This window comes from Moschus berezovskii, chromosome 4 (assembly GCF_049115385.1).
Source record: "Moschus berezovskii isolate FMDL1 chromosome 4, NW_MosBer_1.0, whole genome shotgun sequence".
In the NCBI taxonomy this organism is placed as follows: domain Eukaryota; kingdom Metazoa; phylum Chordata; class Mammalia; order Artiodactyla; family Moschidae; genus Moschus; species Moschus berezovskii.
The window spans coordinates 111,021,116-111,047,283 of record NC_142463.1 but is presented as its reverse complement, the minus strand read 5'-3'; the positions used below and the strand labels follow the sequence as shown (position 1 = coordinate 111,047,283).

Genomic DNA, 26,168 nt, shown 5'->3' with positions numbered 1-26,168 from the left:
CGCAGATTCTCCCAGACTCTCACCTCCACCTGCGCCTCCCCAAGACAGGTAGTGATTTCACGCTTCATCGAACTGGGATTAGGATTTATTGGCATTCTACTGCCTATTCTCTCTAGAACGGAGCTCATCTTTGCAGGTTTATCTGGTGGTGAAGCCCAGATCTCTTTTGCCAGAAAGTACATAGAGAACAGACTTGTATCTAATGCACACGGAACGTGGCCACTTTGTGCCACAAGCACTCTGAAATCTCCTTGCTAACAAATTCCACAAAGGCCGTCGTAGGGCGCAATGCCCGACATTTCAGGGAACACCCCGCTGACTGTAAGCACGTCGAGGCCCAGGCCGAACCTCTGTGTGCTCAGTGGCGCCGTACCTAGCCCTCGCCCCAGCGCCCAGCACGCAGCCACGCACCGGGGACGGAGCTAACATTCACCGATAGGGTTGGAGCCGAGGGAAAAGAGGCACAACGCCTAAACTTCGGCACTTGGCTGCGCTGAAGCAGCGGTTGGGAGCGCCCCGTGGGCCCGGGGGAGGGGCGCCAGGCCGCTCCGTCCAGCCGGGCGCCAGCTCCTCCCGGGCTCGCGGGCGGGCCGGCACCCACCGACAGCGGGCACACAAAGCCTACTCGGCTCGCTCGGCGATCGGCTCCTCACGCCTGTGTGGCCGCGCGCCGCCAGGCGGCTGCAGGTTGGGCGGCGGGCAGCGGCAGGCACGGGGCGTCAAGAAGCTGCACGCATCAAACCGCCGCGGGAGGGAGCGCGGAGGGGGGAGGAGGGGGAGTGGGAAAAGGAGGAGGGAGGAGGAGTGGGGACCGGGCGGGGGGGTGGAGGAAGAGGCCTCGCGCAGCGGAGGGAGCAATTGAATTTCAAACACAAACAACCGCACAAGCGCGCACCCATCGCACCGGAGCGTTGCCCCAGATCCGCGCCCGCCCCGTCCGTGCGGCGCGCGGGCGGAGTCGCCGTGGCCGCGCCGGAGCCCGGGCCGGGGGCCACCATCGAGGCGGGGGCCGCGCGAGGGCCGGAGCGGAGCGGCGCCGCTACCGCCGCACGCGCAAACTTGGGCTCGCGCTTTCCGGCCCGGCGCGGAGCCCGGGGCGCCCGGAGCCCCGCCATGTCGCGATCCAACCGGCAGAAGGAGTACAAATGCGGGGACCTGGTGTTCGCCAAGATGAAGGGCTACCCACACTGGCCGGCCCGGGTGAGCAGCGCGGCCCGCCGCCTCCTATCCTTGGGTTGCATAACACCCCGGAGGGCTCGAGCGCTCCGCGCGGAGGGGTTGGGAGTGGGGGCGGGGGGCGTCTGAGTCCCCGAGTCCTAGCCAAGCGACTCCAAACCCACCCGCCGGTTATATAATGGTGGAGGCGGGGTGGTGGGGCGGCGGCGGCGGCGAACACCTGGCCACACGGCGAACGCGCGCAGTGGCGTGTGCGCGGCGTGGGGAGCCGAGAGCGCCGGTCACTTTCCGGCCCCCGGCTCCGCGTGCTCAGTTCCGCCCCCAGCCCCCATACTCCCAGCGGTTTCGGGCGCGCTGCACGGGCACGGGCCGGTCGTGTAACTCCTCCCACCCCCCAAGCGCCACCGCTACCCCCCTCAGGGACCCCCTTAGAGACCCCCAGTTTCTTCACTGATTGTTACCCCTGGTTCAAACTCTCCTCTTCCCAGATTAGACGGTTAAGCAGGATCTCAGCCCAGAAAGGGATAAACGGAGGCGGAGTTCGCTTCTACAAAACTTTGATTTGGGGCACCCGTAACAGATCTGAAGCTGGGAGGGTCGAGGAATCGTTGTGGGGGGTGCGGAAGAAGAGGGACTCTGGCTTGGAAATCACCCGTTAATACCCTTCACTCAACCCCACAAAAATACACTCCTTCGTGTGCTGCCAACTCAGATTTGGTGCTGAGGGTGGCAGGGCCCTTGTGGGACTGAGAAGTCCAGTCCAGGCTGCCCTCCCTGTGAGTGGAGGTGGAGGGAACCCGAGTTGCTTCTCCTCCCCATTTCTTACGCCTCTCCCGCCAGAACAGCCCAGACTGCCATGTGGTTGATTCAGCCCGCCAATATGAGGCGCCCCACCACCACCTCCGCCCAGCACCTGGCCAGGTGGGAGGGTGGGGCCCAAAAGCCCAGCCTGGCGCATTCATCATGTTTCCCCTAAGAACTGAGACAGGTGAAGTAACAGTATGGAAAACCTCCAGAGGTTGTTGGAGGAGGTTGGGGGTGTCACAGGGTACAGTGCCTCTGTTAACTTATTTCAAAGATGGTGTAGGGCTTTGGGGTTTGGCCCTAGAGTATAGAGTGAAATCCAAGGGCAGAGAGAAGTAGAGGGAAGGAGTCTTCTGGGCGAGGGGGCCAAGTGCAGAACTGCGTTATTGGCTGTGGGTTGCTCTTTTCCATGTGAGTCTGTGTCTTCATCTGGGCCAGACCCTGCTCTGAGGAAAGTTGGTCCAGGCCCCCCCTGGGTCCTGTTCAGAGTGTGCAGACCAACTTTGGGACCAGCCTGAGAAAATCCAGGAGACCCTCACTCTGTACCCTCTCCTCAGGAATGTGCCTAATCCCATGCCTTGAGCTCCTTGTTCCTGGAAACTTCTAGATGTCTGGCCTCTGGAGTGGGAGTGAAGTCTAGAGTGAAGCAGGGCTCTCCCAACTTCCAGGGCCTCCTAGGGAACTTGGGTGGTGGTGGTGGCGGGGAGCAGTGTGAGCAAGCAGCCACGGTCAGCTGTGTGTGTGCATGTCTGTCTGTGGACACTCGTGTACTTTACCCTGCACCTTTGATCCATCTGGCTTCTTGGTTCAGATGCCAAGGTCCTGGTGGGCAGGGCAAGAACTGAACCCAGGTCTCTACTACTCCTACCTCCTGGGGGTGGGACAAAGCCCAGAGACTAGGGAGGGGACTCAGCTGGAATATGGGTTGCAAAGGACCCCTTTGGGCTGCAGAGAGGGGAGGGCCCCATATAGACGCGTACTGGCCCATATGAAGGAGACCTGTGGTTTTCTGGTGGCCTTGGAGTAAGGGTAGCACCTGGGGCTGGGAATGCTATTTCTTCTTCATCCCGGGCCTCTGGGACAGGGGGGCAACGTCTGTTGCTCGGTTGAGGGCTGGACCCTTTAGATAAAGTTAGAGTTGGGGGAGGGGGACCAGACTGGATCCCAAAGAGATAGGACCCCACCCTTTGCCTGTACTCTGGGTCTTGATTATGAAAATTAGAGGGAGTGGTACACCCAAGGTTGTTATGTTCCAAATACATTGTCCTTGAATGCCAAAAGAGCAGATAGATTGGGGTCTCCTTACTGTCCTTGGATGCTGTCTCTTAGTCTATAGAGTGGCAGAGCCTGAAGAGGGTCTGGCTCTTCCTGAGATGGAGGAGGAATAGAGGAGACTTGCTAACCGTTCCATATAATAGGCAACCAGAGCCCTCAGCCATGGTGAAGGCAACTGTGTGGACTTTTCTTCCTTAGGCCCTGCTTCTGGGGAGGGTGACTGACTCTGGGTGAGACTGGAACAGCCCAGTGCTTGCAGAGTCCAGCCAGAGGGACCACGTGGTAGGCAAGACCTGCCTGGAAGGATGGTGTGACTCCATCTTAACCTTCTCCTTTCCTCTTCCTTCTGCCTAACTTCCCCGGGGGATCTCCAAGCACTTAACAATTAACCTCCAAGACTCAGGGATTTTTCCCCTTAGGTTCCTTCCTCCTTTCTCCACTTCCTGTTTCAGTCCCAGAAAACCTGTGCAGCGGGAGGGCCTCACCCATCTTTCCTCCCTCTGCCCCTCCCCCACATCCAGGCACCACCTTTTCTGCCTCTCCAGCTTGCCACACTTTCCTGGCCCCAACTGTCTCCTGCCCCAGATTTTCCGGTTCCTGGGTCAGGTTAGGCCTGGGCCCTGGGTGTGGTGGTCAGAACCCTGGCTGGCAGTCAGTGTGGGCTTAGACTTCTGTGCTGCCTTCCTGTGTGCTGAGCCAGGTGCCCCTGGGCCTGGATTGGGTATGAGGCTGGGGGAGAGGTGTTTAATCTTCTCGCACCACTCCTCACCTGGGAACTTCAGACCTTAGAAGGTGTCCATGGGCTCTGGCAGGATGGGACTTCCTGTGCGCAGGCCTGTCTGAAGGAGCCAGGCAAAGGCAGTAGGCAGGCGTGGGAGTGGAAGAGCCCCAGCCAGGGGGAAGTAACTTGCCAGGATTCCTAAAATGGCTGGGAAGTAGCAGAGCCCCTTCCCCTGTTGGCCAGTGGAGGAGGTGCAGTGGGGTCTCCAGCACTTCTCTGACCCCACCCTGACCCACTTAGCCTTGACTCACTTGTTCTGAGTCACAGTCTGGATATAAAGGCACCGCCTGGGAGACACGTGTCTGTACTGGGGGCACAGGCCTCCCCTGAGACCTCATATCCTCTATGTCGTCGATGAAGAACCACCTTTCACTTCCAAATGCAAGATAAGACATTTCCTTTGTGGCTTGAAGGATGAAGGGGCCACTGGAGAAAGAATGTCTCCCTTTTTTGGGGTGAGCGGTTGGGCATTGCATTAAGTGAAAAGAGCACTTGCTCTCCCAGCCCTTCCCCCACAGGTGCCTACTCTCAAGGTCAGATGGGGTGGGGGGTGGCATTACCCTTTTGGAGGTAGATGCCCATCTGCCCAGGTCCTTGGCCTCCCTCTTTCCTCTCAACCCACCCTTTATTTTGCTAGAAGTCAGCAGGGTGGGTATATCTGGTGTGTCTCGTTCTATTTTTAATTCGCATCCATTCTTTTGTTTCTCCCCCGCCCCTGAGGCTGGGCAGCTGGTGGCCTCCTGGATCCCATCACAGTGTTCAGCTACCTCTCTCTTTGAGTTTGTTTCCCACGGGAAAGAGACTGAAGGTCAAAGCGCCGCTTTGCCTGGTCTCAGCTCCTTGAGAGGACCTCGTGCGAGTCTCCTGTTTCTGACCCCTTTGCTCACCCTACCCCCTTTCCTGGGCCTCAGTTTCTCCCCTTTCATCACATGTTTCCTACAAGCCTGTTACTGCCTGGCTCAAGTGTGGCACTGAAAACACGCAGCCCAGATGCGTTCCTAACTGGGACCCTTAGATATCCCCCCACCCCCAGTTCTCTTTCTTGATGCACAAAGATCCACCGAGAAGAGGCCTAGGAAAGGGCTTCTGCTATTATTGTCTTATGCCTGTCTCCTGGGATTTCTGAGCCCTGGAGCCTCTCGTTTTATTTTTTGTTACCCCCTCTGAGAGGAGGGTGGGGAACTAGCTGGCAGCAGGACCCAGGTGTCCTGGTGGAGGCGGCTCCTCTGCCACACCCCAGCTCTGGCTTCCTGAGGAGGGCCTGGGCCCTCAGCCCTGGCTGGGGTTTCAGGCACAGCCAGGGACCCAGGTGCCAGACTCCAGGCTTGGGGGTGGGGTGTGAGTTAGTGTCCCCTCCTCCCCAATCTGGAGAGAGGGCCTGGGGGGGAGGAGCAGTCACATTCCTGGTTGCTGAGTGGCCCCGGGGGCGGGGTTGGGTTGTCATGGCAATGGGGATTGAGCTGGGGTGGGGGGACAGCATGCCTTTCCACCCCCTGCTCTCACACCCCAGTGTCTCTGGGTGGTGGGGAGTGCGCAGTTTCTGCTGAGCCTTCCTGGGGGGGAGGGGCTGGACCTCTGTCCCCAGAGGCCACAGGGCAAGGGGGGGAGGTGCTCAGGAGCCTGAAGACTCCATGTCTGGAGCAAGATGCCCCTCAGATTCTTGCCCAGGTTCCACCCCCTCTCCTGGGTGTGTGTCAGCTTATTTCCATCCACCCAGCCTCCCCGTCTCCCCAGGTCCCTAGTCAGACACACTGTTCTACTCTCTGTTTAATCACTGCCTTGGCCTGTCTCTCTTTCCTATCTGCGCCTGGGGCCCCAGTCAACATGGCCACCTGGCCTCTGTCCGGCGGGAAGCCAGGCCGCCGGGGCCGCTGCAAGTGTTGCTGGGAGTTGTAGTTCTCCTCCCCTAACTTAGCTTGGCCTGGGCTTCTAGGGCCTGATCAGGAAAAAGCTGTGTAGGCCACTGCATCTCACTTATTTCCCTGGCCTCAGACCTCTGCACCTTCTCCATCACAGCATCCCTCACCCCCCAGAGACATTTGAGGCAGAGGATCAAGTTAGGAGCTGTTTCTGAAATCTGGCCCTCCCTAACTTGTCCTGTCATTTTGGGTGAATCACTTTTCCTTTCTGAGCTTCAGTTTCCTTGTCTGTAAGATGATAGTCTATATCACATGACTTTCAGGAGTCCCCCAAAATTCTTTGGGGAGCTGCTGCTGCTGGGTAATGCTAAATAGGCAGCCTCTTGTCCTCACCTCACCCTCAGTCAGAGCAGTCTTTCATCGTCATCCGGTGACTCTTTATTGTGTGCCCACTGTGTGCCAGGCACTGGGCTGGACATATAAACAGACTTCTCTGATCTTGGGGAAGGTATAGTCCACATAGACATTAATATTGGAAACGTAAAAAGCACTGTGAAGGAGACGTGCCGAGAGTTTTATCTGGGAAGCTGATCAGATTGGGAGATGGGGAAGCTTTCTGGAGGAAGCAATGATGGGCCTGAGGTTGGAAGGCTGATCAGGAGTTAGTGAGTGTAGAAGGCTGAGATCAGTGTGGCTGGAGCAGAGAGCAGAAGGACGGTGTCCTGGGAGAAGATGATGATGGGGAACATATATGTGGGACGGACCACATTGTGGTCATTTAAGCCTTACAGCCCTTGGACTGTGACACTCTCCATTTTACAGATTAGGAAACTGAGGTTCTGTAAGTTGTCCAAGGTCATGCAAATACTAGTGGCAGCTCTGGAATTCAGACCTTGACATTATGGATAATGGTGAACGGGTGGTCCCTAGATACCTGAAAAGCCACTAGCAGGGAGAAAGAATGCTCAGACCCGCGCTTGGAAAGGCTCCCCCTGGTGACAGCATGGAGAATGGGTTGTAGTGAGGCAAGAATGGAGGCTGTGGTTTTAGTCCAGGCAAGAGGCATGACAGCCAGTGGACCCACCAGGGTGATGGCAGACATGGAGCCTTATGGACGGGATCTGTTTAGGGATGCTGTTTGGTTTGTGAAGGAGAGGGAGGATTTCTGCTGGGCTTTTGTGTCTGACTTCCTTTGAACAAAGTCCCACTGCTAAAAATGGTTTAGAAACCCCCTTGGTGAACTCCTGGGTCCCTCTCAGCCTGATTTTTCACGTATGTGCCTTAGAGGTCAGCTCCCGCAGCACCTATCCTCTGGCCTCCAGTTCATGACCTTAGGATTCCAGCTCATGCTCCCTTTCCTCATTTTGCTCTCAGATTGACGAGATGCCGGAGGCTGCCGTGAAATCAACAGCCAACAAATACCAAGTCTTTTTTTTCGGGACCCACGAGACGTGAGTGAGGGGGAATAAGTGGTAGGGAGGGCCGGCTTGGGGGAAGAGTGGTGGTGACAACACCCCTTGCCTGTGGGGCTGCACAGCTCAGATGCAGTGAGGGGCTCGAGAGCACAGTCTCCCATCTCTCACCAGGGCATTCCTGGGCCCCAAAGACCTCTTCCCTTACGAGGAGTCCAAGGAGAAATTTGGCAAGCCCAACAAGAGGAAAGGGTTCAGCGAGGGGCTGTGGGAGATCGAGAACAACCCCACCGTCAAGGCTTCTGGCTACCAGGTGAGCTGCTGGCTGCCCCCAGAGACCCCCACCCCTTTGGAAAGCAGGTGTGGCCATAGGTGTGACCACACAGGGCCCACGTGTGATGCTTAGTTTTTGTGAACGGGGTGGGGCTCAGAAACCAACACCAGGGCTTTCAGAGTAGGAGCTCATGGGGTGAGGGGTGGGGGCTTCCTGCAAGAGGGGATGGGGCTGTGGGTGTGTGATGTAGCCGTGGTGAGGGGCCACTTGTTAGACAGCGCCTGGGAGGGGCAAGAACAGGACCGAGGCGGTAAGTGGGGGCAGGCCTTCTGAGGGCCCAGAGTGAATAGAAGGTGTGGCCTTAACTCTTTCCACAAAGGCTTCCAGGAGGAGGTGCTCGTGAGCCGGGCAGGATGAGGCGGGAGGGTGGGGGGCGGGGGTTGGCGGGGAAAGGGTCCCAGCTCCCTTTGGGAGAAGTTGACCCGAGGTTTTGCCTCCTGCTCCAGCCCTCCCCCCTCCTGCACAGAGCCCTGCCTGCCCGGCCAGTGGGTTTACCCCGGGGCTAATCCGACAGAGGTGGGTCTCAAATCACTTGTGAGACTGGGCACCTGGGTGGGGGCGGGGGAGAGGCGGGCGAAGGAAGGAGTGAGTGGCCGAGGGAGGGGTCTGGGGAGGGGGCCCTGCGCGGCAGCCGCTGGTGCCACTCAGTTTCCGCTGTCTCCACCGCAGTCCTCCCAGAAAAAGAGCTGTGTGGAAGAGCCCGAACCCGAGCCCGAAGCCGCCGAGGGTGATGGCGACAAGAAGGGGAACGCCGAGGGAAGCAGCGATGAGGAAGGGAAGCTAGTCATTGACGAGCCAGCCAAGGAGAAGAATGAGAAGGGAGCGCTGAAGAGGAGAGCGGGGGACCTGCTGGAGGTAACTGTCCCCTACCTGGGCTCCCCGAAGCAAGGCTCCTAGTCTTGAGGAGAGAAGTTACTCCTTGTTCAGGGAGTGTCCAGTCTGAGAGACTCAGCACCTAGTCTTGGCGGGGGGCGTCCCTCCTGAGAAGATGGGCTGCAGGAGACAGCTGAGCTGGCAGAGTGCCGGTCTGCCCGGGAAGGAGCCTCCGCGGAAAGGAGCGGGAGGCTGGCGTTCTCCCCGTCCAGCCTCATCTCTGCCTGTCTGGCGCAGGACTCCCCCAAACGTCCCAAGGAAGCAGAAGACCCTGAAGCGGAGGAGAAGGAGGGGGCCACCTTGGAGGGTGAGAGGCCCCTCCCAGTGGAGGCGGAGAAGAACAGTACCCCATCTGAGCCCGGCTCTGGCCGGGGGCCTCCTCAGGAGGAAGAAGAGGAGGAAGAAGAGGAAGAGGCAGCCAAGGAAGACGCCGAGGCCCCGGGCATGAGAGATCACGAGAGGTGAGTGAGCCCCCTGCCCCTTGGCAGTTGGGCTGGGAAGGCCCAGCCCTCTGCTGAGAGGAGGAGGAGGAGGAGGAGGAGGGCCTGCAGCAGTCAGCCTCTTGGGAGGCAGGGGGGCTCTCCCAGGAGAACGGCGCTGGCTGGGACCTGGCCAGGTCAAGGCCCCACCATTAACCCTTCTCCCCTCCACCCCTCCCCCGCAGCCTGTAGCCACCAATGTTTCAAGAGGAGCCCCCGCCCCGTTCCTGCTGCTGTCTGGGTGCTACTGGGGAAACTGGCCATGGCCTCCAAACTGGGAACCCCTTCCCCACCCCAACCCACTCTCCTTTTCCCACTCACTCTCCCCTTCTGAGCTCAGACCCTGGAGATTGACCCCGATGGGGCAGGCCACGTGGCCCTCACCTCCGTGTCCCCACACACCTGTGACCTGAGTCAGGTCCATGTCTTCTGCTCTGTGGGATGAGATGAGGCCATTGTGTCCCTCCCTGCCTGGAGTTGTTTCCCAGTGTACTTGTTAGGGCCTGGACCAGCTATTTCCATCTCCTGACACCCCTTGCCCCCTTCCCCAGGCATTCTAGACGTCTAGGTTGGCTGGGATCAGGGCTATGAATGGAAGGGATGGAGAATAAATAGCAGGGTGGGCTTCTGGGGTCTGGGAGGGGCAATCTTCAAATTGGGGTGGGGGGATGGGTAAGAGGAAGCCATCTCCCTGAGCTCCTGTCCCTTCCTTCCACACCTATTATCCCAGCTGCCTGGATTCAGGGAAAGTGGGACAGCTGGGGTGGGGGGGAGCGGAGAAGGGGAGAGGCACTCCCTTCCATAAATCCTTGATGATTGACAATGCCCAATTGTCTCACTTATGCAGACCCCAGGTGTTATGGGAGTTACAGTTTATCATCAAAAGATTTGGGGTCTTCCAAGTTCTTTGGGTCAGTGACCTGAGATCTGAAGGGCTGACTTCACCCAGCTTGGGTGGGAGTGTTGAGGAGTATCCATCCCCCTTTAGATCTCAGGCCAGAGATGGGATGCCCCAGGGAGACCCTTAGCTACCTTTTACCCTCTTCTGACAGTGCTCAAGGCCAGCCTACAGTCACACACGTCACCCAGACATAAAAGACACATTTTTTAGGAAATGTTTTTAATAAAAGAAAATTACAAAAAAAAATTTTGAAGACCCCCCATCCCTTTGTGTGCCCCCCCGCTCTTGCCCCCATTTCTGAGGGGCACTGGGAGGCTCCCCTTCTGCTTGGGGCTTGATGACTTTGCTTGTTGTAGTTGGAGCTTTGGTGTTCCTGCTGACGTCATTTCCCATCCACATACCCCCGACCTGGTCCACTCAGTGTTGTCACCAGATCCGATTTGTAACCCACTGAGAGGCCAGAGGGAAATAATCGCCCTCTCCCAACCTCTTTCTCGTGGTCTATTTGCCTCTTCAGTTTCTTGTCTCTTTCACCCTTGCCCCTCTCCCTTGGGCTCTGATGAAAAATTGCTGACTGTAGCTTTGGAAGTTTAGCTCTGAAAACCGTAGATGATTTCAGTTCTAGGAAAATAAAACTCATTGATTACTACATTGGATTTTGACTGATTCTTTGGAGGTGTGTTGGTTAACTGATGGTGCAGGGGAGTGGGGAAAGAGACTACAAATGTTTTTCAAATTCACTTCTCAGATTCAGGTAAGGTGTGCCAGCTTCCTCCATTCTCAGTCTGTTCAGTTCAGTCGCTCAGTCGTGTCCGACTCTCCGCGACCCCATGAATCACAGCACGCCAGGCCTCCCTGTCCATCACCGACTCCCGGAGTTCACTCAAACGCATGTCCACAGAGTCGGTGATGCCATCCAGCCATCTCATTCTCTGTTGTCCCCTTCTCCTCCTGCCCCCAATCTTTCCCAGCATCAGTCTTTTCCATTGAGTCAACTCGTCACATGAGGTGGCCACAGTATTGCAGTTTCAGCTTTAGCATCAGTCCTTCCAATGAACACCCAGGATTGATCTCCTTTAGAATGGACTGGTTGGATCTCCTTGCAGTCCAAGGGACTCTCGAGAGTCTTCTCCAGCACCACAGTTCAAAAGCATCAGTTCTTCGGTGATCAGCTTTCTTCACAGTCCAACTCTCACATCCATAAATGACTACAGGAAAAACCATAGCCTTGACTAGTCGGACCTTTGTTGGCAAAGTAATGTCTCTGCTTTTTAATATACTATCAAGGTTGGTCATTACTTTCCTTCCAAGGAGTAAGCATCTTTTAATTTCATGGCTGCAATCAGCATCTGCAGTGATTTTGGAGCCCAAAAAAATAAAGTCTGACACTGTTTCCACTGTTTTTCCATCAATTTCCCATGAAGTGTCAGTCTGTTACAAATACCTAAAATTCCACATAAAATTTCACTCTTTGAGAGTCTGGAGATCAAACCAGTCAATCCTAAAGGAAATCAACCCTGAATATTCACTGGAAAAGACACTGATGCTGAGAAAGATTGAAGGTAAAAGGAGAAGGGCACGGCAGAGTATGAGATGGTTAGGTAGCATCACTGACTCAATGAACATGTGTTTGAGCAAACTCTGGGAAATAGTGGAGGATGGCAACGGCAAGCCACTCCAGTACTCTTGCCTAGAAAATCCCATGGCTGGAGGAGCCTGGTAGGCTGCAGTCCGTGGGGTCGCTAAGGGTCGGACGCGACTGAGCGACTTCACTTTTCACTTTCACACATTGGAGAAGGAAATGGCAACCCACTCCAGTGTTCTTGCCTGGAGAATCCCAGGGACTGGGAAGCCTGGTGGGCTTCCGTCTATGGGGTCACACAGAGTCGGACACGACTGAAGTGACTTAGCAGCAGCAGCAGCAAAGGATCCTGGCGTGCTACAGTCCATTGGGTTGCAGAGTCAGACGTGACAGAGACTGAACAACGAAATTTCCACATGAGGGCAACGTCATAGAATACTGCACCCAGTACTCTGCTTCTGCCCAGCCAATTTAACATAGCTTCCCCCTAAGCACCTGGGAAAGTTTTTTAAGTTTGCACAAGAAGTAGGTTCACAATGGCCAGGAAAGAGAGGGTTGGGTCTGGTTGTAGAAACAACTTGGACGCTCAAGGGCAAAGCTAGGGCTGCCTTCTACCGATAACTGTTGAAGGATGAGGCGGTCCATAGCATGGAATCCTCCAATACTCCTGAATTAAGTGGAATGGCTGGATTTCATCCTCTGAGGTTTCTTCCAGTCTGACATTTTGTGACTAGTTCATCCACTGGCACCGAAAAGCCCAGGTTTCATCCCTTTAGAAAGCCTATGACACTTTGGTCATCTGCCTTGGCCCCCAGCAGCAGAGAAGGGCGGGCGGGGAGAGTACTGACTGTTGTCTCACTGGAAGGGAAGGCCCTCTGCTTTGAAGAAGCCGCAATCACCTAGAAAATGGAGCCATGGTCCCTGGTAACTACAATTCCCAGCGGCCTCCACGTTAGAGCACGTGCAGGAATGTGCCCGGCACCGCAGCCTATCCGACTTTGCCTTCAACTCCCGACGTGCTTCACGGTGCTCTTACGCTTCCTCGATTTCTTACCCGGTCAAATTTCCTGCTTCCCGCTTGCTTCGTAGTGGTGGACTACAACTCCCAGCATACGGAGAGGCTAGATTAGTTGTTGAGCGTCCATTGTACAACTAGACTACATTTCCCAGAAATCTGAGGGATGGAGTTGGGCGGAGCGTGGGTCCCACGTGCCTACAGGACCCTCGGAGGCCAGCGGGTCAGCGGGAAGCTGAGGTGAGGATTTCGTGAACCAGAGGTTTCGGGATCTCTGGGCTGGTCGGGGAGGTGGGAACGGGAAGGTTCTTTGCCCCGTCATGGCTCAGTTGCTTCGTCTGGGGTCTCCAGGCATCGGAAGCTCGGAGCGGCTGGGTGCTGAAGACCGCTGGGGGCTGATCATTACCCGCACCTAGGATGGGACTGGCGGTGGAAGCAGCCTTTGGAGCTGAGGCCTGAGGGATCACTACCTACACAACAGTTCCCCTAGAGCGTGCAATGGGAGCCCCACTGAGGAAGGTCACCAGCCTCTCCAGGGCTTGAAGAGAAAGACCTAAGAGGGGCTGGCTGGCTTCTGGGATTGCCTCTCTAGATCTAGATCTGGGATCTAGAATGGCTGAGGTTAAGAGACGTCTTATGGCAATCACGCAGGAGACTCAGGTCTTGAGATTCGCGTTGCTACTATCAAGCTGTATGAACTAGGGCAAGTCACCAGCTCTCAGGGCCTTGGTTTCCTTGTCTCTTGTCAACTGCCCCCAAACAGCAGTGTGACTGTCAAATGCTGGGAATAGTAAGGTTCATAACCTTACATCTGTCACATAGTAATGCTCCCTAAGCATTTTTTGATTCTGAATGAACGAACACTGAGGCCCTTAATTCAGTTCAGTCGCTCAGTCGTGTCCGACTCTTTGTGACCCCATAGGCATGCCAGGCCTCCCTTTCCATCACCAACTCCCGGAGTTTACCCAGACTCATGTCCATTGAGTCAGTGATACCATCTAACCATCTCATCCTCTGTCATCCCCTTCTCCTCCTGCCTCAGTCTTTCCCAACAGCAGGGTCTTTTCAAATGAGTCAGCTCTTCACATCAGGTGGCCAAAATATTGGAGTTTCAGCTTCAACATCAGTCCTTCCAATGAATACCCAGGACTGATTTCCTTTAGGATGGACTGGTTGGATCTCCTTGCAGTCCAAGGGACTCACTCTCAAGAGTCTTCTCCAACACCACGGTTCAAAATCATCAATTCTTCGGCGACCAGCTTTCTTCACAGTCCAACTCACATCCATACATGACCACTGAAAAAACCATAGCCTTGACTAGACAGGCATTTGTTGACAAAGTAATGTCTCTGCTTTTTAATATGCTGTCTAGGTTGGTCATAACTTTCCTTCCAAGGAGTAAGAGTCTTTTAATTTCATGGCTGCAGTCACCATCTGCAGTGATTTTGGAGCCCAAAAAATAAAGTCAGCCACTATTTCCACTTTTTCCCCGTCTATTTGCCATGAAGTGATGGGACCGGATGCTATGATCAAGTTTTCTGAATGTTGAGCTTTAAGCCAACTTTTTCACTCTCCTCTTTTACTTTCATCAAGAGGCTCTTTAGTTCTTCTTTACTTTCTGCCATAGGGGTGGTGTCATCTGCATACCTGAGGTTATTGATGTTTCTCCCAGCAATCTTGATTCCAGCTGTGCTTCTTCCAGCCCAGCGTTCCTCATGATGTACTCTGCACATAAGTTAAATAAGCGGGGTGACGTACTCCTTTTCCTATTTGGAACCAGTCTGTTGTTCCATGTCCAATTCTAACTGTTGCTTCCTGACCTGCATACAGGTTTCTCAAGAGGCAGGTCAGGTGGTCTGGTATTCCCATCTCTTTCAGAATTTTCCACAGTTTATTGTGATCCACACAGTCAAAGACTTTGGCATAGTCAATAAAGCAGAAATAGATGCTTTTCTGGAACTCTCTTGCTTTTTCGATGATCCAGCGAATGTTGGCAATTTAGTCTCTGGTTCCTCTGCCTTTTCTAAAGCCAGCTTGAACATCTGGAAGTTCACAGTGCATGTATTGCTGAAGCCTGGCTTGGAGAATTTTGAGCATTACTTTACTAGCGTGTGAGATGAGTGCAATTGTGCAGTAGTTTGAGCATTCTTTGGCATTGCCTTTCTTTGGGATTGGAATGAAGACTGACCTTTTCCAGTCCTGTGGCCACGTCTTCATCCAGCATTAATTAAAAATATTACTAGATCTTTTGTTTACCATATTGAGAAGTATAGAGAAGAAAAATGACCCAATATCTCAATATTCAGATAAACCAGTTGATATGTATTTTTTTAATGTATGTAGTTAGAAAATGCAAACGTTATGGAAAGGAACAGCCCTCCTAAACTTCCTCTTCCCCAAAACAAGTACTTTAGTTGGTCCCTGTTTCTTTCTGGTTAATATTTATGCCTATGACAGAATATGTATTTTTAAATTTACACAGAAAGGATAGTACTATCCACATAATTCAGTCTTTGAATATTAGAAATATCTTGAATGACAGAAACAGCTCTGTGAAATTCTATGGATACTGGAACTGAAGTTCAGAAGACAAGGGTCACAGAATGAGCTGATGGTGGAGCAGAGACTAGATTTCAGGTCCTCTGACTTCCCAGTCCAGAGCTTTCAATGTCATCACGCTACGCATGCTCCGTCGCTTCAGTCGTGTCCGACTCTGTGCAACCCCATCGACGGCAGCCCCCCAAGCTCCCCCGTCCCTGGGATTCTCCAGGCAAGAACACTGGAGTGGGTTGCCATTTCCTTCTCCAGTGTGTGAAATTGAAAAGTGAAAGTGAAGCCGCTCAGTCATGTCTGACTCTTCACGACCCCATGGACTGCAGCCCACCAGGCGCCTCCGCCCATGGGATTTTCCAGGCAAGAGTACTGGAATGGGGTGCCGGTGCCTTCTCCCAATGTCATCATCAGTTCAGTTCATTTCAGTTCAGTCGCTCAGTCGTGTCCGACTCTTTGCGACCCCATGAATCACAGCACGCCAGGCCTCCCTGTCCATCACCAACTCCCGGAGTTCACTCAAACTCATGTCCATCGAGTCGGTGATGCCATCCAGCCACCTCATTCTCTGTCGTCCCCTTCTCCTCCCACCCCCAATCCCTCCCTGCATCAGACTCTTTTCCAGTGAGTCAACTCGTCGCATGAGGTGGCCAAAGTATTGCAGTTTCAGCTTTAGCATCAGTCCTTCCAATGAACACCCAGGATTGATCTCCTTTAGAATGGACTGGTTGGATCTCCTTGCAGTCCAAGGGACTCTCGAGAGTCTTCTCCAGCACCACAGTTCAAAAGCATCAATTCTTCGGCGATCAGCTTTCTTCACAGTCCAACTCTCACATCCATACATGACCACGGGAAAAACCATAGCCTTGACTAGACGGACCTTGGTTGGCAAAGTAATGTCTCTGCTTTTTAATATGCTATCTAGGCTGGTCATAACTTTCCTTCCAAGGAGTAAGCGTCTTTTAATTTCATGGCTGCAATCAGCATCCGCAGTGATTTTGGAGCCCACAAAAATAAAGTCTGACACTGTTTCCACTGTTTCCCCATCCATTTCCCATGAAGTGATGGGACCAGATGCCATGATCTTCGTTTTCTGAATGTTGAGCTTTAAGCCACACTTTTCACTCTCCGCTTTCACGTTCATCAAGAGGCCTTTGAGTTCCTCTTCACTTTCTGCCATAAGGGTGGTGTCATCTGCATATCTGATGTTATTGATATTTCTCCCGGCAATCTTGATTCCAGCCTGTGCTTCTTCCAGCCCAGCGTTCCTCATAGTGAACTTTAATTGTTCTTTGAATTAGACTTCATTCTTAGCTATGGAACAAGGCTAATGGTACCTCCTTCGTCAGTTGTCCTTGGGGTTAAATGAGATGACACAGGAAAGCACTTAGCATGGCCACTGGAACTTAGCAAGTGCCTTTTGGGTTAGTCCATTTTCCTTCAAGAACTGGGAAGCTTAGAGTACATACTTAGTTTGGAATTGTAGGTCTCTGTAATCCGACAGTCTTGCTCTGGATCTTTTTCCTTTAGGAAAGAAACTATCCCCGGGGGAAGTGATTGTCTCCTGATTGAGATTAGGAATTGAAAGTCTTATAGGGCCAGGGGAGCCTGGCAGTCTACAATCTATGGGGTTGCAAAGAGTTTGGACATGACTGAGCAACTGTGCATGCACATAGGGACATCTTAATCCCAGTTTTAATCTCTGCTACCTGTTTGTCTTACCCTATAATTGCCTGGTTTGGGGACTTATGCCAGTGTTTTCTTTACATCTTGCTGTTGGTGTTTATTGAAAGACTTTTTATTGAGTACCTAATATGTGCCAAGGGTTTCCCAGGTGGTTCAGTGGTAAAGAATCCACCTGCCAATGCAGGAGACTCGGGTTCAATCCCTGGGTCAGGAAGATCCCCTGGAGAAGGAAATGGCAACCCACTCCAGTATTCTTACCTGGGAAATCCCATGGACAGAAGATCTTGGCCGGCTACAATCCATGGGGTTACAAAAGAGTCAGACACAACTGAGCGACTAAACAATATGTGCCAGACTCTACTAGGATCTTCTAGATTCAGGGGCAATCTAGATAACATGGTCCTGGCCTCAATGAACTTTTTTGGACTTTGAAGTCAGGTATCTGTGGGTTTGAATGCCGATTCTCCCACATAGTGACTGTATGACCATTGACAAGTCACTCAAATTATCTGAGTCTATATAATCATCTGTAATAGTGAAGATAGTATCTTATGAGGATTCAGTAGGATCCTGAGCCATGGAGTAGGTGCTTAAAAAGATGTTTCTTCCCTTGTTTCTTTGCCCTCTTGTTACCTCAGAGCTGACTAGGAAGATTTCTGGGTCTTTCGCTGGCCAGGGGACTTCTCATAGCCTCCAGCCATGCGGCTCTCTGCTCTGCTGGCCTTGGCATCTAAGGTCACCCTGCCTCCCAACTACCGCTATGGGATGAGCCGCCCAGGCTCCTTGGCAGATAAGAAGAAGAACCCTCCAGGGACCAGGCGGCGCCGGGTGGCTGTGGAACCCATCCCCGAGGAAGACTGGCATCTGTTCTGCGGGGACAGGGTGAGAGTCTCAGACAGGGTTGGGTGGTGGAGTGCTCCCGGGCAAGGATCTCCCTCCCTGACCCTCGTTATCTTCCCACAGGTAGAGATCCTAGAAGGCAAGGACGCCGGGAAGCAAGGCAAAGTGGTTCAAGTTATCCGGCAGCGAAACTGGGTGGTTGTCGAGGGACTGAATACAGTAAGTAAAGAGTAAGGGTGGCGATGGGCAGGAAGCCTGTGCCATCCATCCCTGTATATTAAGAGTGGCACCGGAAGGAGACTGGCTGAGGGGATGGTGTGACAGCTGAACCTCCGGACCTTTTCCTTTTCACCTGACTGGACGCTCTGAGTTGAGGTAGACGAGCCACCGTCACACCCCTTGGTTTCTGATGCCACCTCCCCGCCTCTTTTGACAGCATTACCGCTATGTTGGCAAGACTGCAGATTTCCGGGGAACCATGGTCCCCAGTGAAGCACCCTTGCTCCACAACCAGGTCAAACTTGTGGATCCTATGGACAGGCAAGCATCAGGGGCTCTGGTCAGAGGGTTTCCTGCCTTCTGTTGGAAAGTTGTTGACCATATTTATCCAAAGGGAATGGTGGGTTGGATGTGCTGGAAATTGAGAGGAGCCATCTCATGGACTTGACCCCCTGTAGGAAGCCCCCATCCAGGGGTAGCAGGAAAATAAGATGGTGACTTTGCGGCTGGAAGATAGCAGGGAGACCTGCTCCCTGGAGGTCTCACTTCTTCTATCTACTAGGAAACCTACTGAAGTGGAGTGGAGATTCACTGAGGCAGGAGAGCGAGTACGCGTGTCCACAAGATCAGGAAGGATCATCCCGAAACCTGACGTTCCCAGAGCTGATGGCATCGTCCCTGAAACGTGGATTGGTGAGGATGGGGGAGGGGCAGGAAAAAAGTGGGAGTGCGAGTCAGAGATGTTAAGAAGCCCTCCCACCCATCTTCCTTCCTCTGGTTCAACAGATGGCCCCAAAGACACATCAGTGGAAGATGCTCTAGAAAAAACCTATGTGCCTCGTCTAAAGACATTGGAGGAGGAGGTGATGGAGGCGATGGGGATCCAGGAGACTCGGAGACACAAGAAAGTCTATTGGTATTGAGGCTGGGGGAGCCAGTTCTCTCCTCCTCATCTTAGCCTTGAAGGTTGCGGCCACCTCTTCTTCAGATGCTAATAAAGAGCCTTGGGGCCTCTGTCTTCTGGTAAGACTTGCACATTGACCCCTGTTTCAGGGGTTGAGGGAGGGAGCATCTGTCCTGATGTTATGACAAAACCCGGATGGAAGCTAACAGTCTTAAGGGGGTCCTCCCACAGGGCAGGACCTGCAGATTTCTCAGATGGAGATCAAAGGGAGAGAGCTTCCCCTCACAGAGACCTCTGAATAACAGGGCGCTGCCTGTTAGGAAGACCGCGGGGACTGGGAGTATGAGACCTAAATTAGAACCTCAGCAGGCTTCAGTAGGGAGGGTGCTGGTCTGTCCTTTATATCTAATGGAAATTGTAGACAAGTAAAGATTTCCATTTTTTAATAAATTGAAAATAAACTTCTGCATAATATTATATAACACACAGGGAGAGAAAGGGTATGACGCTGGTTTGTAGGGAACCCAGGTGCCAGGGAGGATGCCAGATGCTGGTTCTCTGGCTGAGGAGGTGAAGACTGCCTCCCGGCGCTGTGCCTGGTGGTTTCAGATGGGGTCTGAGATGCGCCCTTTCTCTGGCTGCATCAGCTGTCTTCAGTCTCCAGAAGAGAGAAGGCCTCATCCAGAGGCCCTTTGGTGGCCACCAGAACCAGGTTTCTTGGAGAGAGCTCGGGACTGAAGATGGGTAGGAGCTCAGCGTGGAAGCCTATGAGAAAGGTAGGGCTACTCAGGAGAGAAATGAAACAAACTCGTAGCCACCTCCTGCCTGACCTGTAGTCATAGCTCCTCTCCGCATAGGAGAGGCCCAAGGGGATCGAAGGAAACCCCGCTTTCTACCAGGAACATGAGTGCCTGAGACACTGACTTGGGAGGAGGCAAGCCTCAACACATTGTAGGGATGCTGGCTTAAGGTGCACATCAGGGATGTTTCCCCTATCCTATGGTGACAGGGACCCAAATTCAGCAGGAAGTTGCATTAACAGGCCCCCCACCCCCTGTCTGATGCTGAAACAGCTGTTGGTCCTAGAATCACCATGGTGATGGGCCAAGTCCCAGCAGGTATAGGGGCGGGGACCTGAAGGAGACCCCTAGAGCTCTAGCCCCGGGTCCCAGGTGTGGCCCCCCTCACCCTGCTCCTGAAGGTAGAGCAGCCGGTCCAGTAGAATCAGAGTCTCCACCAGTGGGGCCAGCAGCAGGGCCAGGCTGAAGAAGGCCACCACACGGTTCTCCTGGGCCTGGTGAGCTCGAAGGGCGGCCACATTCAGTGGCAGGTGGGGGTCCAGCCCCACCCGCTGTAGCCCCCGCTGCACATATCTGTGGGGCCAGTCATAGACAGCACTCAGCTTAGAAAGTCACTCCTCCATTCAAACGGTCCGTTTCTAATTCAGTTCCAACTCTGCTTTTCTACTTTAAGGTGCATTTAAAAATATATATATTTATTTGACTGCTGGGTCTTGGTTGTGGCATGTGGGATCTAGTTTCCTGACCAGGGATCGAACATGGGGCCCCTGCATTGGGAATGCCACTGGAACACCAAAGAAGTCCCTTAAGATGCATTTTTATTTAAAGAGTTTTCTGGCTGTGAACTGTCCATTCAATAGCAAATCAATCCAAGATATTATTTTTAGACAAACCTGTCCAATTATTTGGGCTTCCCAAGTGGCGCTAGTGGTAAAGAACCCGCCTGCCAATGCAGGAGACTAAGAGATGCGGGGTTCGATCCCTGAGTCAGGAAGATCCCCTGGAGGATGGCATGGCAACCCACTCCAGTATTCTTGCCTGGAGAATCCCATGGACAGGAGCCTTGTGGGCTACAGTCCATAGCACTGCAAAAAGTCAGACATGAGGCGACTTAGCACGCACACATGTCCAATTATTTAGCCATATTTTTATCATTTCAAAAATTTGGTAAGAGTGACAACTGCCTTTTAAAGAAAATTTGAAGCTGTCTCAGAACTCAGTCACTTACCCCCTCCCCCAACCCAGCACATCTAGATTTTCTTTAGGACACGCTAACAAGTGAGGGTGGGAGGGGAATCATACCCCCAGTAGGTGATGCCCCCCGTCTCACCCCACCAGTCCCCCAGCCTCACTCTTCAATCTTGAGCTCGTGGACTCTGGGAATCCCCTGCACGCCTGGCCGCCGGAGCTCAGGCTGGGCGCACCGGATGACGGTCTCCAGCGCTGCGCGGTAGCAGTGGGTTCGGAGGCTGGGGCCTGCTTTCTGTAGCCGCTCAGCATACTCCTCCAGGGCATGGCAGGCCCCCTCCCGAAGCCTGTAGGGAAGTTCACAGCCAGGCAGCCCAGCCACCCACTGACTCAGTGGGTAGCCACCAGGGTCACTCAGCTTCATGTAGCAGCAGCCCACTGAAGCCAGGGCCACCACCTCCGGGCAGCAGCAGAAGTGCCTAAGCAGGGCAACACTCAGATCCCCACAGGCGTGGAGGCCCGTCAGCAACAGGCGGGCCCCGCTCTGAGGTGGCGTCTCCAGTGGAAGCAGAAGCTCCTCACACAGGGTCATGGGGTCTACCCACCTAACCACGTGGTGTGGGGGGTGACGAGGACCAGTGTGGACCACCTGTGGAGGTAGGACAGAACAAAGGCAGATGGGAGGCCTGTTTCCTGTCCTCACGCCACCTCAGGCCACAGGAAGGGATCTGTCCTGAGTTCCTTCCCAAGGAGGAAGGTGGGGGAGCAACTGGGGCAGAGGACATGGGATCGATTCTGCGTCTGTCACTACTAACTAAAATCTTTTTATCTCCGAGTCCCAGCTTCCTCGTTTGTAATGAGGCCGAACCTGACTGGTCACTTTGTGCAGGTGGCTGTGAGAAGGGCGTATTAGTGTAGAGAGCACTTTTTAACTAGAAAGTGCCTTTAAGATGGGGCTTTGGTGAAGCAGGCAGCAGAGACAGGGACACACCATCTCGCGCTGAGACACTTAAAAGAGAGAATTCAGCCTTGGTGCCTGGTTTCAGCCAAGTCAATCCTGCTCTCATGGTCCCGGCTGGTCTACCTTTGGGTTCCTCTTCTCCTCTTTCTCCAGAGTCTGTAGGAGCTCCTGGTCTAGGCGCTGGGCTCTCTCCACCAGTCTCTGATCCCCTTCAATGCTCTTTACCATCAGCCCCAGCCCCAGGGACATGAAGCGGGAGAGATGGCCCTGGAGTCAAGAGAAGGGGGGTGAAGACAGCCCTGTTCAGGGTCCCCTACATAGTGCCCATCCCTATCTATGGTTTGGACACTTGGGTACCAGGCCCCCAGAGGCTTAAATTCTGCCCAGCTTACTTCCTGCACTCCTTATTACCTGCCCCTCTGGGTATGTGGCCTGATAACCTGCCTTCTAGTTAGTCTATCCCCATGACAAAAAAAAAACCAACACAAAAGCAGACTATTATGGGTCTGGCTCACCTGGCCTGAGCCTACATCCACAACCTGCGTGCAGCCTGTGAGGTCACTCAGCTTCTTCACCAACTGAAAGAAGAGGGAACAAAGGTCCCCTGGCCATTGGTTGTTGGCTCCCAGGGCAAACACTCAATGAGAGCAGACAGGGGCTGAGGATGACAGAGGAAGATGGGTAGGGGGTGCCACGGAAGAGACAAGAGACATGGAAACCTAAATAGGGTGTGATGACCCCAGGCTCAGGCTACTGTCTTTTGCTTCTCTCAGGACAGTGATTCAGTCCCCACAGAACAAGAGCCCTGCTGTGACAGCATCAGCAGATTGTGAAGATTATCAGAACAAGAATAAGACAATGATTCAACTGTAGCCATCAACCAACCCAGCAGAAGGATGAAGATAGGATTATAGTATACCTGCCAAGGAAGGGACCTTCTAGGGCTTCCAGTCCTATAGGTGATAAAAGGTGCCCAAACCTTAGTAACCCATAGGCTTAAGGAGTCCCCAAGGCCCCCAGATAAACCTGTACCCCAGCCATCTCCTCACCTCTCCCAGCCTCCGAATCTCATGCTGCTTCTTGGGCCTGACGTGTTTCCGGAATGGAGCTGTCAGTCGGGAACTCTGGCTGGGATTCTCCAGGAACTCTGAGGGGGTCTGAAACCCAGGCGTCCGGGTAAAGGCCAGGGCATAGGCTGTGGACTTCAGGGCCAGCAGGGTGAGTGGCCACACCGACCTGTACCTGAGATAGCCCGCCCAGGCCCCCATTGAATAGTTCCATTGCATCCTGAGTGTGCCAGCTTACAACCCAGGAAGCCCTTGTGAGACTGAGCAATGGCTCCCTGCAGGGCTCAGCTCCGAGTCCCCCAGCACAGGGTCCCTCTTGCCCATACCTGGCCACTTCCCCTTCTCTGGGCATCCCCAGCAGCAGCGTGGCCAACTGTGGCGGGTTCAGTCCATCCAGTGCTTCCTGCCATGAGCAAGGGAGTGTGCCCCACAGGTTGTCTGTGAAAAATTCCTGCAGGGGGAAGGGAGAAGCAATCAACAGGCTACTCCCCCTCCCATTCTTCCCTACCCACACAACACACAGTCACCAGCTGCAACTAGCAGGAACCTCTCCTCATCGGAGTTACTTCTCTGAAGTCTGCTCTAGCCTTCCCCTCCTTCCTGAGCCCAAATTGCATTCTGGACACACTTCTCCTCTTAGCAATGGCCCCTTTATTTATGTGTATCCTCCACTCAACTGAGCTTACAGGCGTGTATGGTGGCTTTGCGCCTGCCCCCTTAACACAGTAGTGACTAACACACACTGTTAGTATGTTACCACCTAGTAACCTGCTGTTACACTTGCCAGACACCATAGACGCCAGACATTATATATGCCAAAATGTTTTTATTTTTGGTCACCACCGTGACATGTGGGATCCTAGTTCCCTGACCAGGCACTGAACCTGGGCTCTCTGCAGTGAAAACGCCAAGTCCTAACCACTGGACCACCAAGGATTCCCTGCTAGAATTTATTTTTATTCATTTATTTGTTCAACACAAATTTTGGAGCCTTGCTTTAGGCATCAAGTTCTATCCTAAGCTCAGGGGATACAAACAACGAAACAGACAAGATCCCTGCTCTTGCAGACTTTACATTAAAAGAAATTATTTCAAGTAACATCAAGTGCCACATAAACAACAAAACACTAATGAGACAGTAACATAATGGAGAGTCTGCGAGTGTACTCTTCGAGTAATACAGCACATGTAAAACTGCAGGCACTGGTTGCCCAGAGGCAGGGGTGGGGCTAAGTGAAATAGGTGAGGGACAAAAAGCACAAACCTCCAGTTACAATGTAAATGTCATGGAGATGTATAGTGTGGTGACTGTTGTAAATAATACTATATTGTATGTCTGGAAGTTGCTGAGAGTAGATCTTAAAAAGTTCTCATCATAAAAAAATTATATACAGCGATGGATATTAACTGATGCAAGAGATGGTTAGATAGCATCACTGATTCAATGGACATGAATTTGAACAAACTGGGAGGCAGTAGTGGACAGGGAAGCCTGGTGTGCTGCAGTTCATGGGGTCACAAAGAGACACAACTTAGCCACTGAACAACAATTATTTCATAATTCAGATTTCAAATAGGAATCATTACGTTACACACCTGAAAATAAAATGTTACATGTCAATTCTATCTCAACTTTTAAAAATTCACGTAGTAGCAAACACAGAATACTTTAATATGCCAGATACTATCTGAAACATTTTATATATGTTAATGCATTTCATTAATCAAGAAGCTAGTAAGTAGTACAGCTGGAATCTGAAACCAATTCAACCCTACAGTTTTGCTCTTAACCACTCTACTCAATTGCCTTTCTGTTGAGAAAAAACATTCCAGGAAGATCAGTAAGTGCAAAGGCCCTGATCAGGCCAGTGCAGATGTAGTATAGTGAATGTGGAAGAGAATGAAATGTGATCAGGTTTAAAAGGGAGCTTGTAGGGTTTTACAGGTAATGGTAATTACCATTACCTATAATTAGGATCCAGGCAAGAATACTGGAGTGGGTTGCCATTTCCTACTCCAGGGGATCTTGTCAACCCAAGAACTGAACCCACGTCTCTAGGGTCTCCTGCATTGGCAGGCGAATTCTTTACCACTAGCGCCACCTGGGAAATCCCAGAGTACCTGGGAAGCAAGAATTGTCACGATCAGATTTACGTTTTTAGAAGAACAGTCTGCCTGTTTTGTGAAGAAATGGGTATGGAAGGGAGGAAGCAAATACAGAAATCAGTTAGGAAGCAGTCCAGAAGAGAGATGATGTTGGCTTGGCCTAGGGTGGTAGCAGTGTCAATGGAGATACATGGGTGAATTTGGTATCTATTCTGGAGCTTGAATCAACAAACTTGTTGAAAGAGCTGAATCAGAAAAGAGCTGAATCAAGGATGGCTTCTGGGTTTGGGAAATGAATAATTCAGTGGATGCTGGTGGCATTTATACATCATCTCATTTATTCATTTATTCTTCACAATGATCCTTCAAAACGGGATCCATTTTACAGCTGAGGACCTGGGGCTAGGAGGAATTTTTATGCTAATGTTAACACAACACGACAGGGAAGGCGGGATTCTAGTCCCAACTCTGTCAACTTCAAAGTTGGAATTGTCCATTACACGTCAAAACCAGGAATCTATTCAAAACCTGAATGAACGAACGTGTGTGTTCTTGAAAACACTTCACATGTTCCTGGGATAGTTCAACATTGCCGCAGCAGCATGGCTCAAATGTCCATGCGCTTTATCACTCTGGACACGAGAAGGTTAGAAAAACAACCTAGGTGCTAGAAATATTAATATTTAGGTCATCGAGGGAAAAAAAGAATCGGGAGTTTTGCCCCAGCTTTAACCCTTTCTTGTACAGACAAAAGACCGAAAAAAAAAACCTATCAGAAAAAAAGATCAGACGCTAACTCTCCAGATTCTCCCCTAGTCGTGGCTAGGTAGCCAATCACACAACCAGGAGCACCCCACCCACATCCCTGCGGCCTCACGATGATGTAGGCGTCCAGGATGGAACGGTAGAGCGTCACGACCCGGGTGAGGTTCACCGCTAGCTGTCTCCTCTCTTCGTGAGAGAGGCGCCGGGCGGAGACCCCGGGCATTCCGGGGCCCAGACGGTGGCGCGGGGAGCGAGAAAGCAATGAGGAGAGAACCAGGATCAGGACCACGCGGGTCCGGGACCCGGGCTGGGCTCAGCACTTCAGGTGGTCTCAGAAGAAAGAGTTCGGAATTTGGTCCCGGATGCCGTCTTTCCGGGACTCCAGGCTGGGGGTGAAGACTTCAGGCGCACTCCTGACGTCACGGGTCGCGACTTCCCACAGCGCCAAGTTGTCTACGTCTGAGACTAGCGGGGCGGGGGTGCCAGCGCAGTGACGCCACAGAGGCGTGGCGCAGTGTCCAGCTCACGAATAGGGGCGGGCCAAGTCCCAGGTCCCGCCTCCAGATCCCGCCCCTTCCCGTACACTTCTCT

The 26,168-nt window shown here is 52.9% G+C and overlaps 3 protein-coding genes across 7 annotated transcripts; 2 read left to right on the top strand and 1 right to left on the bottom strand.

Annotated features, from left to right (window-relative positions):
* Positions 1-813: 813 nt before the first annotated feature.
* Positions 814-10,543, top strand: HDGF (heparin binding growth factor). The gene is made up of 6 exons (XM_055401623.2): positions 814-1,200; positions 7,270-7,346; positions 7,482-7,620; positions 8,311-8,496; positions 8,752-8,975; positions 9,179-10,543. Exons 1-6 carry the CDS (start codon positions 1,114-1,116, stop codon positions 9,183-9,185), a joined length of 720 nt encoding a protein of 239 aa, XP_055257598.1. The 5' UTR covers positions 814-1,113; the 3' UTR covers positions 9,186-10,543.
* Positions 10,544-12,590: 2,047 nt separating this feature from the next.
* On the top strand, positions 12,591-18,813 carry MRPL24 (mitochondrial ribosomal protein L24). 2 transcript variants are annotated; one of them, XM_055401624.2, is made up of 6 exons: positions 12,591-12,731; positions 17,366-17,609; positions 17,691-17,786; positions 18,004-18,107; positions 18,349-18,479; positions 18,573-18,813. In XM_055401624.2, exons 2-6 carry the CDS (start codon positions 17,427-17,429, stop codon positions 18,707-18,709), a joined length of 651 nt encoding a protein of 216 aa, XP_055257599.1. In that variant the 5' UTR covers positions 12,591-12,731; positions 17,366-17,426; the 3' UTR covers positions 18,710-18,813. The 2 variants fall into 2 exon arrangements, with proteins under 2 accessions (XP_055257599.1, XP_088692005.1); XM_088835879.1 differs by lacking the exon at positions 12,591-12,731 and adding an exon at positions 12,843-13,010.
* A 303-nt stretch (positions 18,814-19,116) lies between these two features.
* On the bottom strand, positions 19,117-25,931 carry METTL25B (methyltransferase like 25B). Of its 4 annotated transcripts, none has more exons than XM_055401607.2 (8): positions 25,690-25,931; positions 23,033-23,157; positions 22,689-22,881; positions 22,155-22,217; positions 21,763-21,906; positions 20,843-21,327; positions 19,879-20,063; positions 19,117-19,455 (listed from the first exon to the last, which is right to left on the bottom strand). In XM_055401607.2, the coding sequence occupies exons 1-8, from the start codon at positions 25,798-25,800 to the stop codon at positions 19,334-19,336; spliced, it is 1,428 nt and encodes a 475-aa protein (XP_055257582.1). In that variant the 5' UTR covers positions 25,801-25,931; the 3' UTR covers positions 19,117-19,333. The 4 variants fall into 4 exon arrangements, with proteins under 4 accessions (XP_055257582.1, XP_055257584.1, XP_055257588.1 ...); XM_055401609.2 differs by having other exon boundaries at positions 22,689-22,841; XM_055401613.2 differs by having other exon boundaries at positions 22,689-22,796.
* Between the last annotated feature and the right edge of the window lie 237 nt (positions 25,932-26,168).